At 34.4% G+C, this 21503-nt stretch overlaps 1 protein-coding gene across 1 annotated transcript in view; it reads right to left on the bottom strand.

Moving 5' to 3' along the window:
* Nucleotides 1-2510: 2510 nt before the first annotated feature.
* LOC123700596 (fatty acid synthase-like) overlaps nucleotides 2511-21503 on the bottom strand; it is a 73219-nt gene continuing 54226 nt past the window's right edge. The window contains exons 20-41 of the mRNA XM_045647858.1: nucleotides 20946-21115; nucleotides 20304-20567; nucleotides 19893-20013; nucleotides 19293-19583; nucleotides 18520-18963; nucleotides 17994-18164; nucleotides 17208-17338; nucleotides 16579-16729; nucleotides 15948-16119; nucleotides 15432-15544; nucleotides 14920-15081; nucleotides 14256-14384; nucleotides 13625-13704; nucleotides 12473-12628; nucleotides 11628-11879; nucleotides 9101-9254; nucleotides 6957-7161; nucleotides 6356-6506; nucleotides 5700-5874; nucleotides 5043-5219; nucleotides 3586-3688; nucleotides 2511-3342 (exon numbers count right to left, since the gene is read on the bottom strand). Coding sequence (XP_045503814.1) covers nucleotides 2756-3342; nucleotides 3586-3688; nucleotides 5043-5219; nucleotides 5700-5874; nucleotides 6356-6506; nucleotides 6957-7161; nucleotides 9101-9254; nucleotides 11628-11879; nucleotides 12473-12628; nucleotides 13625-13704; nucleotides 14256-14384; nucleotides 14920-15081; nucleotides 15432-15544; nucleotides 15948-16119; nucleotides 16579-16729; nucleotides 17208-17338; nucleotides 17994-18164; nucleotides 18520-18963; nucleotides 19293-19583; nucleotides 19893-20013; nucleotides 20304-20567; nucleotides 20946-21115 — 4359 coding nt within the window. The 3' untranslated portion in view covers nucleotides 2511-2755. The remainder of the gene's footprint in view (nucleotides 3343-3585; nucleotides 3689-5042; nucleotides 5220-5699; nucleotides 5875-6355; nucleotides 6507-6956; nucleotides 7162-9100; nucleotides 9255-11627; nucleotides 11880-12472; nucleotides 12629-13624; nucleotides 13705-14255; nucleotides 14385-14919; nucleotides 15082-15431; nucleotides 15545-15947; nucleotides 16120-16578; nucleotides 16730-17207; nucleotides 17339-17993; nucleotides 18165-18519; nucleotides 18964-19292; nucleotides 19584-19892; nucleotides 20014-20303; nucleotides 20568-20945; nucleotides 21116-21503) is intronic.

The following is a 21503-nucleotide window of genomic DNA, read 5'->3' as shown; positions in this document are numbered from 1 at the left end:
TGCACAGACTGAATTATAATTTATAAATAATAAAGAAATGTACGAAATAATAACTTCAAAATTAAAAACCTAAACCTTTGTGTCACAACTTTTGGATGTAATTTGTTTGTTACATTGCACCAAAAGCGTTGTAAAATGTATGAAAAGCAAGCCTTTAACAATATATTAATTTGTTTTTTATGTTTTGATGCTAAAATTGACATCAAGAGAATTCGAGAAACTTTCGAGATTATGTCAGCACCTAATCCCGTAAGTAAGGGCCACATTACCGTTATAGTGTACAGAGAGGAGGTAAATTACTCCAATCTATTTATGAGGGGAACTGAAACGACTTGCTTGCTGAGATGACGATTTATGAAGGCCTTGCGGTTGTGTTGTATTGGCGTTTTGAGGAAACACAAGATTTAATGGAAAATGTACTGGGTTACGTATTCACATACATACCTGTTCGAGATGCTTTGATGTTATTTTGGGATATTTACATAATATAATGTACCTAATGTAGGTGTAAGTGATTGCTATGAAATGGTTATTTCTGGTTTTAATCGTAGTTTTATTTTAACTTGTTTAATAAAATAATAAACCTCGGTGAAACGTTTTGAAAAAATACTTTTCCGAGTAATATACTTTTTTGATTTGATTCAGTTTTGTTTGGAAAATGTCTGCAAAGTTAACAATGATTAAAGGGAATGCGCCTGCTTGTAATTTGATAATTTCATGAGCAAATAAACATATCAATCAAATAAGATTATTCCAAGCATAAGAAAGTTGTAAGCCCAAATTAATTGCACCTTTAACTCGTAATTAATGTCACACGTCCAAACTGGAGTGAAATTTCATACAAATCATAAATCACGGTGACAGGCCTACGTGAGAACGAATGTTATGTAATTGAAGTGTCGTTATGCTTCTTGGTCATTATATTCAAGCAGAACACGTGTTTTGTTGGAAGTATAGTTTTGGGAGTACGCATGGACCAAGATAAATGTCCTAAAGCTATTGTAGTAGCTTAGGTCATAGGTCTAGGTATATTCCTATATGATGAAATTATAATGTATAATATGGTATGAAGTGGGAGGTAAAACTGTAAGTTTTATTCACATTGAGTATATTTTATCTTTATTTATTTGTGAAAAAATGATAAAAAAAGATATGTTTGTTGAAGGATCTAAAAGGCATTTAAAATTTTACAAAAATAAAGATATAATTTTTAATTTAGATTTGAAATCCCGTGCAATATAACTTTTTACTAATTTATTAATATTCTTTATTTATTTATTTAAAAAGGCGCATTCTTACATTAGGAAAGTATAGCTGTGAAAAGATTATAATATCGGTTTAATTAAACACATTAAAGTTCATATATGCGATGCCGTTATGAAACCTTTAATTCTGAAATTAGCACATAATTAACTGATAGATAATTGGATACCAATAAATCAGTACTTGATTATTCCTGTGTTGGCATTACGTTAATATTGGTGAATTTATTGACCATAATATAGCAAATAAATAATATTTGGTCGATACTTTATGGACGGGAAACCTATCCTACTAATATTATAAATGCGAAAGTTTGTAAGGATGGATGTATGTGTATGTGTGTTACTCTTTCACGCAAATTCTACTGAACCGGTTACAATGAAATTTAGCACAGATATAGAGGGTAACTTGGATTAACATATAGGATAGATTTTATCGGGAATTGCACGGGAACGGGAACTATGCGGGTTTTTCTTTGAAAACGTAATTGTCTAAGGAATAAATCAGTTTTTAGCACGCTATAAATTCCTTGTAAGTATTTTATCCAAAAAGTCTCAACGGGGTGCTATGAGAACCGAAAATCTTATAAGATAGCAAAATTATAATTGATTCTAAGAAGGAAAAAATCATATGAAAAGATCAAATGAAATATATTAATGGTAATAGCTGAAGAAAAGTGCCTTGAACAAAGGTATCTATAATTAATAGAAAACGGGCATAAGAAAGTACGGTAAAGGTAAGGTCATACAGACCATGTTTTACTTACAAATTATGTTCATTTTTATATTTTACTAGCGGTCCACCCCGGCTTCGCCCGTGGTACATATTTATGTTTTCTCTACATAAGAACCATCCTCGTACTTCAAGGAATATAACAAAAAAAGAATTATCGAAATCGGTCCACCCGTTCACACGTGATGCCGTGACAACGCGAAACGGGTTTCATTTATATATACCTACTAGCGGTCCGCCCCGGCTTCGCCCGTGGTACATGTTTACGTTTTCTCTACATAAGAACCATCCTCGTACTTCAAGAAATATAATAAAAAAAGAATTATCGAAATCGGTTCAGCCATTCTCGAGTTATGCGCTTACCAACACATTTTGCGATTCATTTTTATATATAAGAAGATATAGATTTACTTTATTGACAGGTAAATTGAAATGAAAGGATAATTGAAAGTTCAGGATAGAGAATTAATTATTAATAAGGAATGGTTAGGTACAAGATAAAGAAAACACAGTCATAATAAAAATAACTTTATTTACTTTTCCCGAAACAAACCCCGTGTACATAACAAATAAATACAGTTACATATAACTCTTAAATAAACAGAATCTAATTAGTGAATATTTATTTTGGTACTGGTCTTCACTTGAAGAACTTATAACTTAGCTAACCTAACAGATCCATAATAATAACTTAAATAAATTAAGTGTGCCTCTTATCGTAAAAGGAATAAGTTAATTCGTCAAAATATAAGGAAATTACTTAAACCTGAACAGATTTTTGTTTTTCCACCATATTAGTTACTACGTTAGTAGAAGTTTTAGGATTGGCGTCTTTATTGACGATTTTGTTGATAATATTGGCACAATCTTTGTTTTCCAATATCGTATTGTGGTTTCCTTCTAGATAATGTACAGTAACACTACCCTCAGTTAATTTATCGAGACCATAATTTTGTTCCAGAGTTAAGAAAGGTGGGTTTTCTTTCGGACGCAAGAGGATAATGGGGGCTTTAATTTTGGGGAAGTCTTCTGGCTTGTAATTATTGACCATTTTGAGTCTGTAGTAGCAAGCGACGGCCATGTTGGCGATGAATTGTTTGGAATAGTCGTTATTTTGTATGGGACAGACGTCGACTGTGTATTGGACTCTATCTGTATAGGATTCTATTTCGTTAAGTTTGTCTATAAGAGTAGCGGTAACATCGTTGTTAGGAGCGACTATGTCTATACAATGGCAGAGGAGGTTGTTCTGTAACTGTGTGTCGGTTTTGAAGTTAAGGTTCATTGAGAGGATTGCGTAGAGGAACTCGGGTGCACCGTCTATGCAGAATACTGTGCCTTGGTGGCCTGTGGAGATACATAATTATTAATAAGGAGAAGTAAAAATTGATAGACGAATTGTATTTTTAAATATGTGATATGATTGAAAATTTTTGGTATATAATGGAATTTGAACTTTTATTGCTATTGCAAAGTTAAAGGTAAATTACAGGATCTGTCGTGATGAATTTCAAATTTTAAATTTCCAAAAATATATAAAAGGATTCAGAAACTCTATAAGTGTTTGATAGGAACTATAAGCGAAATTACCTTCTTTTTCGAGTCTGGCAGCGAGTCTCAAGGTGGCCATAGTACCGAAACTGTAACCCAGCAGAATGTATGGAGCCCCGGGGTTCAGGCGGGACTTCATGTTCTGTAACCAATTAATTTAATTAATAATTTTTGATACGTAACAGAAATGTAGTTAGACTCATATTTATTGTTTATTTAGTTGTAGAGGAAATAAGTAGCAGAAAGTAAAATCTCATCTCTATGTAGAGTGGTAGAGCATACATTTCCATGACACCAACAACTAGACATACATTTATCTTGCGCAAAGCTCATTCACCGTGTAGAGCACATCTTATACATTTAGTTAACGCATGTAGAGCACAGAGTTCTAGTTTCTCGCATACATAGAGCGAGAATCTAGATGACACATGTTAAATATATACATATATAGTACGTTCCACACCTAGTTTGTGCATGTAGAGCTTACTCACCACGTAGAGCACACTCATATAGAGCACACACACGTGTAGAGCACACAAGTGTAGAGCACACACGTGTAGAGCACACACGTGTAGAGCACACACGTGTAGAGCACGCACGTGTAGAGCACGCATGTGTAGAGCACACACGTAGAGCACATACATGTAGAGCACCCACGTGTAGAGCACACACGTGTAGAGCACACACGTGTAGAGCACACACGTGTAGAGCACACACGTGTAGAGCACGCACGTGTAGAGCACGCATGTGTAGAGCACACACGTAGAGCACATACATGTAGAGCACCCACGTGTAGAGCACACACGTGTAGAGCACACACGTGTAGAGCACACACGTGTAGAGCAAACACGTGTAGAGCACACACGCGTAGAGTACACACATATAGAACACACACGTGTAGAGCACACACACGTGTAGAGCACACAAGTGTAGAGCACACACGTGTAGAGCACACACGTGTAGAGCACACACGTGTAGAGCACGCACGTGTAGAGCACGCATGTGTAGAGCACACACGTAGAGCACATACATGTAGAGCACCCACGTGTAGAGCACACACGTGTAGAGCACACACGTGTAGAGCACACACGTGTAGAGCACACACGTGTAGAGCACGCACGTGTAGAGCACGCATGTGTAGAGCACACACGTAGAGCACATACATGTAGAGCACCCACGTGTAGAGCACACACGTGTAGAGCACACACGTGTAGAGCACACACGTGTAGAGCAAACACGTGTAGAGCACACACGTGTAGAGCACACACGTGTAGAGCAAACACGTGTAAAGCACACACGCGTAGAGTACACACATATAGAACACACACGTGTAGAGCACACACGTATAGAACACACACGTGTAGAGCACACACGTGTAGAGTACACACATATAGAGCACACACTCACCGTGTAGAGCACGTCCACCAGCTCGTCCAGCTGCTGGCTGGGCGCGTCGCCGGCGAGCTGCAGCACGCACATATAGAGCACACACTCACCGTGTAGAGCACGTCCACCAGCTCGTCCAGCTGCTGGCTGGGCGCGTCGCCGGCGAGCTGCAGCACGCACACTCTCACACGCAGTCTCTTGCACAGCGGCTCCAGCGCAGACGCACAGCCCTCCAAACCGGGCACCATGAATATTACGCGCTCTTCCTCGTTTATTGTTATCTCATTCTAGAGAAAAACAAAAAAAAAGTGTAAAAAAGTATCGTACAAAAAGTGGACCAAGAAAAAAAATGGTATATGAATAAGAGTGGACCTAGAATGGATCCCTGGAAACCTATTGGACCTATGGATGAAAGAATGTTTGATATTATGTAAACTAGTTTTTTTTAAAGGTATTTTAATAAAAAAAGAAACGGAAATAATTATAATAATATGATGCATTGCGTGAAATTTGTATATTTAAAAATTATAAACGTTACGTTACGTCAACGTAATCAAATACTTTCACAAATTCTAAAGTTGTTGAAATAACCCAAAACACAATAATAATATATGGATTCGGTTTTTTATAAATGAAAAGTGTAATACATTGATTAGAAAATCAAAGTTTAAATCACATAAATCTGGGTAATAAAACAAATTTGTATTTTTTCGCTTTCCACTAATATCCATTTAAATTTTAACATTCCAACATCGCATTTTCCATACCTCAGTGCCATCGCTGACCATAGTGGGCATGTAGATCAGCGGCTCGCTAGCAACCTTCTCATCCCCGAAGTTCCTGATCAGCACCCGCAGACCAACTCCACCCTCAGCGGCCACTGGGACTGCGGAGACTGATGTTGATGCTGCAGCTTCACGTTGTGCTGTTAGTTCTACTAATCTGTGAATAAGTTTAGGTTAGATTCTACTAGCCTTTAAAAAAAATATTTTAATAGTAAATAATAGAAAAGTTATGACTGGTTTTATATCTTTCAACACCATTGTGTTAATTCTGGCTAAGGATAATCTGGATAAGAGTAATGTTTTGTTATTCAAGAATAAAGAAGAAACAGATGGAAAAGTAAAACGTGTTTGAGGTTGATGAAAAAGTATGTATGTAATTGAGATGGGCAAATAAAAGGTCATCTATATAAACTCAGTATTCTGTTTTGATTATCGATTGTTATTAAGCTTAACACGGAGAACTGGGAATATAATTGTTGAGAGGGTTTTAATAGAATTAAAAAAAATATTATTTACAATTTAAAGTTGTCCAAAATTAATATTTCCTAAAATATTCAAATTAATCCTCTACGTACATCTATTTGATAGTAATTTATACCTATATCAAATGTACTTCTTATTTCATATAAATCACTTACCTAGCGAACGTCAGAGTTCTAATATCCTGCGCTGTGAGGAAGATCTCGAACTCTCTCTCAAGCGTCTGTTTGATTTCCACAGCCATCATACTGTCCATACCGAGTTCAGCGAGAGATACTTGTTGGGACACTGTCTTGAGATCCTTGATACCTTTGGAAGAAATATTTATTATATGTTTGTGGTCAATTATTGTCCAGGAAATATTCCTTAGTTGGTATGTAAGGTTAACGTTCCTCTTTCGTTCATCTTCCATCGATCGTCGAGGCGCACAGATTAATTATAATTATAGGCAGCGCCATATGGTGGACGTTCCATGTACCCGGACTAAGCGGTTCGATTCCACGTTTTTTATCCGAACCGCTAGGGACTGGAACATGCTTCCTGAATCTGTGTTCCCCGACGAGTACAATATGGGGGTCTTCAAGCGTAGAGTGAACAGTGAAGTTATTTTGTCAGATAAAATGACGATTGGAAGTATACGAATACTCTTTACACAAGAGCTAACAAATCAGCGGAAAAAATAAGCAATCCAGAAAAATACCAAGCTCAAAACTGGATATTTCCTTTTCTGGTAGTGTGTTTGTCCTATATGAAACTCACCCATGATCTGAGCCACAGCATCCACAATGTTGCCACAACCAGATCCTCCCGCCTTCTTCTCAGCAACAACGATAGAGGAGACGATCACAGCATCCTGCTTCAGGAACTTGTCGAGCGCTAACAGGCAGGAGGAGATACGCTGTTGTAAAGTGCCTCCGATTTCAAGCTGGACGTCTTCGTCCTGCATGTCTGCTACTAGACCCACCTGTGTTAATGGTTGTTTATTGTAGAAAAAGGTTATGTGGTAAATTAATCGTGTGTTGGTAATTGTAGAAAGTATATAAAGGTTATGCTGTATCCTATTATCATGTGTTGGTTTTTGCAGAAACAAGTTAAAGGTTATGTGGTATCTTAAAATGTTTGAAATAGACAATACTCTATTTAAAAAATAACCCGTATATAAGATTCTAGATTACTTTGTGTGTTGACCTTTTTAATCAATAATGTCTTGCAAGTCTATTATTTTTGCTGTTTTTATGTGTATAGCAATATCTGGAATAAACACTTTTTCAGAAATAGATTCTGAGTACACCGAAAAAGAATTATTTTGTAAAATATAATACCTATTTTTTAATTGATATGTGATTCGATTATTTTATCAAATCATGTTTCTTTGTTTTATTAATGTCTAATATGTTTTGAAGATAAGCTCAAACACAGTTTTCTGCAGTCTTATCTTAAGATTCAGAACTAAAAGAGTTTGTCTTACAAATGTTAAACATGAAAACAGCGAGCACTCTCAGCGACGCTTGAAATTCTCTGCAAAGCGACGCGTTAGGTACAAAAGAATAAATTCAGGTCACACGACGGCAAAGGCTTTATACCTAATAAGTTTTGAGGAGCTACGAATACGAATAATTATTACGTTTTTTAACGATAATTACTGAGCCTATATGGGAAAGAGTTGTGTGTGTGTTGCTTTGAATTTATTTTTAAATTTAAAGAAAAATGTAGGTAGGTATGTTTGTGATTACCTAATTAAATACGAGAAAGGTTGAGGAAGGTAGTTCGCAAAGAAGAAGCTTGCTTTTAAATTAGTATGCTCATTTTTACTTATACATTTTTTAATTAAATAAATTATTAGACATCGTATTATGTAACTTATGTCACACCACCCCTTGTTGTTGTAAGCAGATAATGATTAAAACATCTACTTGATCATAAAAATATGACTCCTTCGTTGATATTAAAATAATATAAATTCAATTATGCAAAGGTATTGAAATACATTTAATTCCACTCTTGTAAATATGTGCATTTATAAAGGTAAAAAGCTTATTCCATTGTAACCGTTCAAGAGCTGTGAAAGGAACTTTTGCTAAGAGGTGTTGCGAGCTGAATATTTTATTGGTTTATTTATTAAATTTATTTAATAATGACATTTTGTTTTACTCACAATTTTATTTGAATGCTGTTACGGACTATTTATTATAATGAAACGAAATAAATGTATATACTTACGAAAGTTTTATACGAAAATAATAAGAATCAGTTGGCAAGTAAGTAGTTGGCAGTAGTAGTAGTAAGTTCGAGGAAATAGTTCGAATCGAGGAAGGCAAAAAGACAACAAAATTGAAGAGCGGTTCTCATAGTCGGTCTCAGTTTTCTGTTGAGTCGTGTGTAGTGCAGTGTGAAGTGCAGACTACTGTGTAGTGCACCACAGTGCAGTATGTTGCAGTGTATATAGTTTAGAGTCACACCCCGGACACTCCATACAAAATTATCGTTTTGACAGTCACACTGTAGAGACTGCAAATGTGTGTGTTAACGCTTTATGGTTGGCACATTTGTGACTAGCGTAAAAAAAAAATCGCGTTTTTCTGTTGAAATACATCCGTAAACAGCACAATATTTAACCATTTTCTACGAAAAACGATAATCACAAATCCAAAATAATAAAATTACTTTAAGTCAATTTGATTAATGTTGTCAATCTTCGTTGCGTTTCGTCTAAGACGTCGTTGGTATCGTCCTTGCGGGAAATGGGTACCATAACATGGCTGATCGTGCGGGGTGAGGTAAGTGTTTAATTTTGGTGGGAGGCGGAGAGTGTCCGTTCTGTAGCGTTTAGCTACTATTATGTATTCTGTGGTTTAGTGCAGTTGTAGTTAACTGTAGTTTTGTGTGTAGTATGCAATACTCACATCACCAACAGCACCCCATTGCACAGCAAGGGCCGGGAGGCCAAGCTTCTTACGCCACTCGCAAATACGCTCCATCACAGAGTTCGACATACCGTAGTTGGTCTGGCCGGCATTACCGCGACCGCACGACACGGACGAGAATATTACGAAGTCCCTAGTAATAATAAATATTTTTTGTTATGTCGATAATACACTTAACACACATAAAAGTCAGCAGACTGCTGATGAACGTGTAAACTTCAAAATGTGAATTTTAACTTATAATTTAGCATATCCGTAACGCATTTATAACGATATTTCCCTACGACAATCTCAAGAAGTTCTAACTTAAAAAAAAGTACAGAAATCGTGAGAATCTCTTATAGCTTTACCTGGCAGGACCAGGGCGTGTAGCTATTGCTATTAAAAAGTTAACAATAAAAGATTTTAAACATTCACAATTATGGACAAAAGGTGATAATGGAATGGAGCTTCTGAATAATACATTCCTGTCTAACAAGACTTTGTGGTATTAATCGGTACTATAGTAAAACATGATATTACACTTCAGAATTTAACATAAATTAATCAGTAAACATAATTTCTAGAAATTAAAGATTTTAACGGATTTTAAACGCGATTTATTCATTATATTATTATCCCGACGTTTCGCGTTTAAAATCCGAAATCTTTAATTTCTAAATGTATAATACTCGTGTAAAATCAAACAAAAGAAAATACAAAACAACCTTTCTATATTATACTCTATGAGTTTTTTAGCAACATAGTCAAAAACAAACTCCATAAATAAAACAAACAATTTTCCGTTATCCATTTCTACCTAATAATAGGCTGGATAAATATAAACAAAGAAAATGTGCTTCAAAACTTTTCGTAATTTGTAGTTCAAAGTTATCCAACTTTTGGATAGCTGACGATTTTCCAAATATTTGCAGTACAAATAAAATACAGATAGAATAAAAACTAACACTTTGAACTGATAAACCGAAGTTGTATTGATTTTATAAAACTTGTATGTTTGCGTACAAACAAGTTTAATTCGGCTTCGCGACGAAATGAAAAAGTTTATTCGGACGGAAAAAACTATATAAGTTAATAAATATAGTTGATTCCATGATGGCTGTTGGTTTTTGTACATCCGCTCGTCAAACGTTCAATGTTTATGGTATAATAAACATACGCTTTGATATGCCGTGTTCGTTCTTGGCAATTCAATATGGTATCTATTATACAATTTTTACGTGGACACAGAGGGGCATGTTATTATAATAGTTTTTTGTTTGGTCGATTGTAATAATTATTCCACGTTCACGTTCTATGCGATAAAAAAGAGACTGTCGTCTAAAATACTAAAAGATTGTCTCATGTTAAAAATACAAATTATTAATCAATTGTTGTAATCATCAAATTCACCATTGCATTTACTAAAAAATGTTGTTAAGGTACTACAAAATAATAAAAAATAAGAAAGCATAAGGTTCAAAAACAAATAATGAAATCACGAGTTCGACTGACATAAATAAAACATTTTCATCCACTTTTCATCTAAAAATATAAACGCTGTAAATCGTTTAAATACTTAAACCAAACACCTGTTAAACACGCGATTAAACCTAAACGGAGCGTTACCGTGGCAAGTAAATCAGAAACATTTGTTAACAAGAGATTTATGGCCCGAGTTCAAAGGTTACAAAAACGTCAGTTTTATAAGTTTACCAATGGTTATGGATTTATCGTTTAACTTTTGTTTTTGCTTATTGTTTACTTGTATTTGATATTGGAATAAGTTTCCTGGAAACGAGAGTAGAAATATAAATATTTTCAGAGAAGTTACGTGCTATCTGATGGACAGACAGACAGAGAAACTGGGTTACTAAAAAATTGGGGCTATTTAATTAATTATTTTATATTTTCAATGAAAATTAAATTAATTTTCATTAATTTTCTACCAAGAAAGTAGGGACATATACAAACTTTCACGCTATGCTAAAGTTTCTGCTAGAAGCCGTAAGTTTATCCAGAGTTAGTTTTCAAAAGAGTTGGCTTCTCCATTTGTATTCCATAAACATTTATTAAAGGAAAACTTGCATCGAATTTCCAAACCATAAGAATTTGCTTTTCTTTTTACTTGTATAGAAATAGCTTTTATTAGCTTCACCTGTATGTTTGTAACCGACTCCTTTAGACTCGATTTGACCCACTTTAAAAGGACAAATTTAATTCAAACTTTGTACACTTAGGGCCGATTTTTCAATCCTTGGTTAAAATTTATCCGTCCAATAAAGTATTACACGAACATATTAAAATGTAACCTGTAAACTGTCATTTAAACGGACAATTAGAATACATTTTTAAAATGGTAGTTTAATAGGTACGTTATTCGATGAATAAGAACGATTGAAAAATCAGCCCTTATTAGAATAAGTGCCAATACAATAATTTATGCGTGTTTATTTTATAATTATTATTATCACTTGATTCTATAGCATTTAATCCTCTAAAAAAATATATAAATAAAATTACTTACTTCAATTTCGGGCACAATTTCTTAGAGTATTTGTCCAAGTTCATAGTGGCGACAGCTTTAGGTGCGAACGATGTCCTGAAAGTTTCCGGGGTTTGATTCTGGAAGATGGAGTCCTTCAAAATGACGGCTAAATTAAAGATGGCTTCCACTGGGCCCATGGCGTTCGCCATTTTTAGCATTTGCTCACAGCCTTCTTCGGTTGTGATGTCGTGAGTTGAGATTTGGACATCAGCTTCATAGCCTGCCCAAGCCCTGAGAAAAAAATCAAGTCGTTTTTTCTTTGTTTTTTTTTCTGATGGAGTGAGTTTCTGGTTTGTGAGGATGATTGATGATGTAAAATAATATGATTGTGATAAGCTACAATTATTATTAGCTGTGAAAAAAATGCGTCATCATATAAGAATTGCGTCGCATAATATCTACTGACACATCCTTCTACTATTATAAAGGTTATTTATTGTCGGCGAATATATTATGGTAGGTGATGTTTAGCTAATGGAAGTGATATTGAAGATGATGGATGATATTTTATCAAAGATAATGGTGATGATTGATGAACAATCCCTCTTTTGCGCTTTGTATCCATTAGTAATATTTCTTCTCGAAATAATCAGCACCTTCAAGCTTATCATTACTGATCTAGCAACTATGAATATAACTTATGATGATTGGTGATGATCGATGATGAAAGTGACACATACTGATTTTGGTGATAATTAATGATCAGCACCTTCAAGCTTATCATTACTGATCACTAGCAACTAAGAATATTACTGATAATAATTGGTAATGATCGATGATAAAAGTGACCCACTGATTTTGGTGATAATTAATGATCAACTCACCTCAACCTCGACGCCTGGTATCCATTAGTGATCCCTCTTCTTGAAGTCAACAACACTTTTCTAGCTCCACGCAAAATGAGCCAATCAGCGAGCTCAAGACCGAAGCCTCCAAGACCACCGACCACTACGTAGCACATGTCATCTGTGCACATGTACCTGGTGGAGAATATAATGTTAAATAATCACTTAGACTTAAATTCAAGTTAAGTTAAACTGAAATTATCACTTAGAATTAAATTCGAGCTTATTATGTAGCTCAAAATCAAAACAAGTATTTAAAAATGTGTGCGTGTACTAAGTAGTGTACACACGTAAGAAGTGAAGAAGTGAAACTTCTTTATGACCTTATTTTTCAAAAAATAATTTACTATATTATGCAATTTTAAAGAAATACGTTAGAATCACGCGTGGTAGGGATAAGAAAAAGATGGCGCGTAACGGAAAAATGTCACGCGTAACGAAAAAATGTTACACTAAATTTTTTTCCAACTCCGATAAAGAAGTTTCACTTCAAAAATTAATTGGCATATTCGTTATAATGAACTAAGTTAATGCTATAATTTGTACTTGTCAAATCAAACCGCGTATTCAATATATGAGGTATATACGTGATCATCATCATCATCATCATCATCATCATCAGCCCATATACGTTCCCACTGCTTGGACACGGGCCTCCTATGAGGGTACAGGCCATAATCCACCACGCTGGCCAAGTGCGTGTTGGCGGATGACACATGTCGTCGAACTTTTTAATTCTTCGACATGTCGGTTTCCTCACGATGTTTTCCTTCACCGTTCGAGCAGTGGTGATGTTACAACATGCGCAGATAAATTTAAAAATCAATTTATTTCCTGCGCGCTCGCCTGGTCTCGAACCACGGACTTATCGATTCGAAGTCCGAGGTCTCACCACTGAGCCACCACTGCTCAATATACGTGATCATGAATTTAAAATTAAAACACTTTCTTTAGAGTTAACCTCGAGCTCAAAGGTCGAGTTTAAACTTAAACACAAGATCAAAATAAGCTAAAACTAAATATTAATTTAAGAAACTTGAGTTACGCACAAATTTAATCAAGACTATTGATGATTGGTTTAAACTATAAAGTAACGTAGCCAAAAACAAGGAAAAAGTAAAAATAACTAACCTTGGTAGAGCGTTAACAGGCATGGCAGTAGGTTTGACTGGACGGTTTGCGCGTTCTTCATCACGGATCTTTACAATTACCTAGAAAACAACAACAAAAAAAAATATGATTTAATTCTCGTGAAGATGATGATAAGAATGGTATTTATGATGATGGATGATGATGATGTAGATTTTACTATTGTTTTATTTTGATGATGAGCAATGATGATGTTAAGCTCACAACTATAGCATTGGTTGATGCGGAAAATAATGATGATTTCGATGATGAGAACTTAATAATTATGATGATAATGGTAAAATAGAGCTCAAATTCTTTCTTAACAGATAAAATGTGGATGACAAAGACGTATGCAATATTGACAATAATGATTGTGGTGATGCTGATGAAGTGAATAAGAATAATGGTTATAGTTTCAATAATTTTAGTGATGATGATGATGAATGATAATTATTTTAATTCTTAAGAAATAAATACTGATGACAACTATAGATGTGATATGGCGAAAGACGCGGATTCGAATCCCGCTTCGTGATCGAATTTTTTCTATTTTTTTTTTTTATTTATAACGATAGTAGTAGTTAAGTAAAAATTCAAAATTTATAACGATAGATATAATAAAATATCTCACTTTGCCAATATGTTTGCCAGCAGCCATGTATCTGAAGGCGGTTTCCACCTCATTCTTCTGGAACGTGCAGTATGTGAGCGGCCTAACTGCACCACTCTCTATACCAGTGAGGAGAAGCTCTTGCAACTTCTGCAAGGAAACATTATAATTTGAGTTAGGGAAATTTTGGAAAAGAGCTAAAAGGGAATTTGGAAAATAAAGAACTAGTGTTTGACTGGGTGATGATATAGAAATAAATTAAATTTAAATAAAATAAATTTTAAAATTTAAGCAAAGAGATGAATTTTGTTCATGAGAAAGCTTCGTAGTTCGTAGTAAGGCAGGGGTAATATTGGAAAAGAGACAAAAAGGGAATTTGAGTTTGACTGGATGGTGTTATAGAAATAAATTAAGTTTAAATAAAATAAATTTTAAAATTTAAGCAAAGATGAATTCATGAGAAGACTTCGTAGTAATAACGAAGGCCTAGTATTCATTAAATAAAAATTAAAAGTCGTTTGTATTTTGAAGAGGAATCACTGTTTGGGATAAATAGGACATTAATTTTAAATGCAATTATTTACGTAAACATAGTAAAAATTAGGACAAAAATCATCAATTGTATAGAAAAGTTTTTTAAAATGAAAAATATTGAATTATTAGCGGTAATTTAAAACAAACGAACCTTTCTGAACTCGAAGCTCTGGTCGAAGATGTAGTCCAACATGATCCCGTGGAAGGAGGTCTCCTTGAGGAAGAAGTACATGCCGATGGGCGTGTTGTTGCTGATGTCGAACTTGCCGATCTCGAGGAAACGACCGCGGTAACCAAGGCAACGGACTGACGCCTGGTGGGGACAAGTTAGTTAAAGTTAGTAAAGTAGTAGGGAAATAAGTATTGGTAACACAGAAATATAATAAGATGCTGAAAAGGACCTCGTAAGAAGTTAAAGTCAGAAAATAATTGGTTATATATTTATGATGTAATAGGATAATATAAACAATTCAAGAAATTTAAAAAGTTATTTAAAAGACTGTAATGAAAGTAGTATTTAGGAATGATTTGTATGGATTGAATTGAATGCAAATATTACCGAAAAAAAAATATAATAAAAGGAAAACTTAAGTCTTAAAAATTATTGTTTAAAAGGTAAGTTAAAAAACGACGACGACTGATGGTTTTTAATAAAAAACGAACCTGTAGTTTGTCATCAGACAGCGAGTTGAGAACCATGTCAACACCCTTGCCGTTGGTCTCGCGACGGATCATGTCCTCGAAGGACGTGTCACGGGAATTGCCGATGTGGCTGTCTGTTGGGATTTAAAATTATTATTTTTATTTTAAAGTGTTACTTTTTCACGTATAGGTGCAGAATATAGAACAGTTTACAAAGCTTTGGGAAATTTCTGTTTCTTCTGTACTGTTTTTCTTTTAGAATAAGTTTTGTTTGTATTTTATGTATTTTGGCAGCACAATAAAGAGTATAAATAAATAAAGTTTTACATTTTTTGCGATTACGCGTGACCACAAAGTAAATTAATTATATTATAGTTGATAAAAGAATACTTAATTTGTCGGAATCTCGTAAAATATGGGAACCAGAGGAATAAATGATGGTTTAAATTTGCTGGAAGTACTATTCTTATTTTTAAAACTTCCAATTGTGGAATTAACCATGTCAATCAAAGGTCAGGTCAATAAATAAAACCTTACCCTTCAACTGCGGGAACAGCTTCTTGATAAAGGCCCTCTTCTCTGCAGTGCCCACGGTGGTGAACACTTCACAACCATAATGCAGCGCCACGTTAATGGCGGCCTGCCCCACGCCACCAGACCCAGCGTGGATCAGGATCGACTCACCACGTTGCATTTGACCCACCATTACCTGGGTAAGTGGGGTAAAATAAAATAGTATATCATCTATATGCGATATGAAAAAGAAATCATCTAAATATGATTAAAATTTGACGGATAATTTAAATACGCTATTATTCAATGGTACCAAAAATTCTGTGAAAATAAACTATTGTCACTTTAGCCTCAAAGCTTTAAGTTTGCCTTAAGTAAAGCATAGCAAAATTTCTGATATAGATTAGTATTTGGTGAAAATCCTAATGCAAGTCATGACAATTTTGCCACTTAAAAATAAAATAAAAAATAAAACGGTTTAATCCCTGTCCAATAAAGTAATAGAAAGATATGATTTTTTTTTATTTCCACAGTTAATTGCTTTCAAACTGTATTGTATATCCAGCAGAGCATTTCGTATCGGTTACTCTGCAATCTAGAAATATGTAGATAAGATAAAGTATTGATCAATTTCATCTAAAGACAGTACACTTACCATAGCATAGTACACAGTGCCATAAGCCACAGGCACAGTAGCAGCCTCTTCAAACGTCCACTCATCAGGTATGCTCCAACAGAGCGCTCGGTCCCCACGCACCATGTTGGCCATACCGCTGTTCTTCACCATCGCCATTACGCGGGAACCACTAGATTTGAATTTGAATTTAGAATGTGGATTTTTAAGGAGGCTGGCTGCTGTTTTTTGAATTTAGAATATGGTGTTTTTTTTTTTTTTTAATTTTGTTATGCTTCTTGCCAGGAAAAAAGAACCTGTAAGAGGTTCTTTCTCATTTTCTTCTTTCACATGGGAGTTGCTGCTTTAGCAGTGGTATTTGGGAAACGTATAGATTGATGGATTGATTTTAAAATATTTGAATACTAGTTGTATCCGGTAGTATAATATATTTACTACGCAAAGATCGATTTTTACTATAATGAAATAAATTATTATTATCAACAAAGTGATATGCATCTGTCTTAATCTAATTTTTCTTTAGAAATGTTTTTAATTTTGGAATTGCAGTTGAACTTAAAGATAAAATATTTTTTTAAATGAATTTTTGTTCCGTTTTTAATATCATTAAATTTCAAAAACTTAAACACAGCAAGACAATTTTTACTTACTTGGCAGTTCTACCAACGATTTCGAACCCTTGCACGCACTCCTGCGCAAGCCGACCTCTCGCCACTGCGTCAACGGTCACACGACCCATGGCCGTCATGACGTCACGGAAGTTAAGTGCTGCACAGTATACCTGTTTGTGATTATTTATTTAGAGGTAATTCTTGAAAATTTAAGTGTTGGAATATAAGTGTGTTATAATTAACAATAAATAAATACCTTCATCAAGCATGTTTTTTCTGCTATAATATAAAAAAAGATGATATGAAGTAGGCAGCTGATATTCTACGTAATTCAGTTATACTAAAAATTCTTGACTTGATAATATAAAAAATGCGATCAAATAGACCTTTTCCAAAATATGGCCATAATATACTGGTATTAATGTTTATGTTTAGGGACATTACAAACGAAAACTTTCTTCTGAAAATTAAAGTCTTAAAGTCATTTTATGGTCCTTCGAGTCCTATCAATGAAATTCTTCTACACGCAAAAGTCTGTAAGAAATGTAACCAACTTAAATGAATAAGTAAAAACCTAAAATATGAATAACTAGCTTTCCACCCGCGGCTTTTCCCGCGCAGTCAAAGAAAAATCCGCATAATTCCCGTTCCCGTGGGATATCCGGGATAAAATCTATCATATGTCCCGGGGTAAAAAGTAGCCTTTCTCGGGTATCAAAATATCTCTATACCAAATTTCATGCAAATTGGTTCAGTAGTTATGATTGAGTAACAGACAGACAGAGTTACTTTCGCATTTATAATATTAGTATGGAGTAAACTTACATGTATAAGCACATGCTCTGGGTTCTTGAACTCCTGGTTCTCTCTAATTGGTCCTTCGAGCCACTTGAGTGAGGATAGATCTCCGATAGTCACAGTATTGACGAAGGCGTGGTTAGCGCGGACTGTTTCCAAGTCCCCGAGGAGTAAGTGACGGTAGGTACCCCATTGACCCTGGATGGGAAATATTAGGGATTATGCATTTTTGTAATACACATATCGATCGATTTCATTTTTTGTAGTGTTTTGACTTCGTACTCGATAAATCTTACGAGACAAAAACTGGAACATTTATCAAAATGAAGACATAAAGATAAATAAGATTAGGTTGCAACATTCAAAAACAATAACAACAGCTAAATTGTCTAGGTAGTGTCTAGTAAATTTTTAAATGTTTAATTTATGACTACGATTAAAAAGATACAAAGATTTGCCATTTTTATGAACACAAGTAGAAAAACATTTCCTTACTTTAATTCAAACACAATACTAAGTATCTAGATTCTATATTATCAAAATGTATACTTACATCCTGATACACATTGATAGCCAGATCCTTATCCAACTGTTCTTCATAGAACTCCAAATCCGGGTTGAAAGCTGGTGCTGCAGGGTCAGCAATAAGCAGCCCATATACAATTTCACCACCCGGCTCCTTCCGCAAACAATTGACCAATCCGAGCAATCCATTTAATGGCTCATCCTGGCTATAGATGACCAGTTTTTGCCCATTCTTCAATTCTTCCTTCACTTTATCTATCCACGCGTACGTCTGGTCGGCTGTGACGATTTGGATGAATTTTGCAGGTTTGGCTCCAACTCGTTTTCTAAAGAGGACGAGATATTCAGTGCCCGTGTCTTGGATGGTGAGGATGTCGTATTTGTCGGAGTGCTCTTTGATGTCGGGGCGGGTCTTCTCGCGGGAGATGAGGAAACACTTGTCGCGGAGGGTCGATACCGCTTGTTGTAGGATCTGGATAATAATATTAATATTAATATTGTTTATTTCTACTGTAAAATACATACACAAACTACATTACTGCCTACTACCACTAAATTACATTTTTCATTTTCTTGAATTTCTTGTGTATGATCGGTTAGATCGTAAGCGTCTATTGTAAGAAAACATAGTTTTCATTTCACTTTTCTAATTGTGTTAAATTATTTTATATATTTTGTTTTGTATGTAAAATACCCATTAATAGTATCGGGTCATATATGTATATTATTATGTACTCGTTGGGTAAATTGCAATGTCAAATTATTATTTATCAGATTGTAAATAAGTACTGTTATCATTACCTCAGGCCTTCCAAACAGGTTAGCACCAATAAACAGCACAGTGTTCGTCTCTCCAGATATCTTCTTATTCTCAACAGTGATATAGGACGGCATTTCAATAGCTTCTTCAGAGATCACCAATAACTCTGGTTGTACTAACGGAAGGTCACCAAGCATGTCACCAACTTTCTCTAAGAGAGGTTCGTAGGAGTTGTTCTTGTATTCCTCATCTATTAATTCTATGCTCTTCACTTTGTATGTTTGTACGTTTTCTAGGATTAGTTGAATGTTCGCTCGGAGGATGTCTTCAACCTGTGATGGAATTAAAAAAAATAAATTATGTATAAAAGTTTTTGGATGGTCAAATAAATAAATATGTGCAAACCTGTTGTTTTATTTAACGTGTTCTTAGACGATATTAAATTATCAAATTTTTCTATGATACCTATTACTTAAGGCATCTACAGTTTTAGGTTTGTTTATATTTTAAAATATTATGAATTTGAAATAATTAAAGTAACTATGTACCTTTTATCAGTAACAATAATTTTCTCACACTTATTTGTAAAAACTCATTTCCTATAAGAAGTTCTTTTTCAAAAAAGAATAGACAAAACTTACAGCCATCTTGGTCTTTCCAAAGTTGGGGACGAACTCATTCTTTTCCAGCACGGGGATACCGAGAGGAATCTTCCTGGAGATTGGTGTAGCGTGAAGACCACGGACTTCAACACCACCAGCCCTATTTGCAAAATGTTATTTATTAATAGCTATAATTTCTACTTCTTTATTATAATAATCTTTACGATCCATTTTATCTATGAAATTAGTAAAATCTAGGACTACTTACATTACTATTATGAAAAAATGTTTTTAATCATGACAATAATGTGAACCAGTTATTGTATGTTTTTTTTTACACTTAACTTCATTTCATCAAAATCAATATTGCTTATTTAAAAAGAGATATACAAACAACTTACATTTATTCAACTCTATCTAATAAATTTTACTAAATCTCCATTTATTTACCTGATAACATCCACATCCGGGTACACCCTAACTTCAAAGGACTGTCTATTCGAATCCGGGTTCATCTTGGAAACAGCATCATAGTGCATATTGGCATCGATCGATAATTTCTCAATTCTTGTTGGCACAAAGAGACCTCTAGTATCATTGCCCACTATACGTAATTGGAGCATACAGTCCATGAATGTGACCCAGTTGTTGACCCAGGCTAGACGACCTCTAGTTCCTTCAATGTTGCAACCGATTACTCCACGGAAGAGACCGCTGTGAAGAAAATTTATAATAGCTATAGAAAATGATATTTTATAGTTGGTGTAGAGAAAAAAGATAAAAGATAATGATTTATTTTAATAAAAATGAGGTATTGGAAGATGATAAAGAGGTGGTTGATAATGCTCTTTGGACAAATATTACTCACATTACAAAGGCGAAAAAAACAGTAAAACAAGCAGGTAAGTATAACTACTTACAACGAGTTAAATAATTGAAAATTGATAATTATCTAAATTTTACAAAACTTCCCATACCTTTGATGAGATTACAAAATAATATTATTAGAAATAATATTATATTAAATCTACAATCACCACTTCTGCCCTACGTTCTTTACGTAGATACGGGCAAACAAACACACAAACTCACCTATATTGATAGCCTCTAAGCCTAAGCTCCTTGTAGAAGTCCTTAGTGAGCATGTGCTTCACATTGGGGCCAGTTGCTTCTGGTGCCGGTTGGAGCTGCCTATATTCCTGGCCAACGTTCTTCTTGGCGTAAATACGACCAGTTACTATGGATGCACCGCTTTCTACGATCTGGTGTTTAAGAATATTATTATTAATTTAAAATTTAATTTAGTTTTAGATTTGTTTTAGCTTTAGTGCAAAAAACTCGAATATAGTTATCGATTGGACACAATGTGAGCTCACATGAGCTCATGAACATCGGCTTATTTTGACTCGATACATAAATTAAGATATGTCTAGTTTTTAAGTTTGTAAATTTTATCTTTATTTCTTATTTATTTAACTGAAAAGTAGCAGAGTTTATTCTTAAGTTTTTATTAACACTCAAACAAAAATACTTTCAAATAATATTTTTGGTTATTACACGTTATCTATCGCCTTACTATTAAGTATTCTTTACAATTTTAATAACGCTTTAGGTAAATATTTGCTGGAGACAAAATTTCCAAATTCTTAC

This window comes from Colias croceus, chromosome 19 (assembly GCF_905220415.1).
Source record: "Colias croceus chromosome 19, ilColCroc2.1".
Classification (NCBI taxonomy): domain Eukaryota; kingdom Metazoa; phylum Arthropoda; class Insecta; order Lepidoptera; family Pieridae; genus Colias; species Colias croceus.
This window is presented reverse-complemented; position numbering and strand designations above follow the sequence as displayed.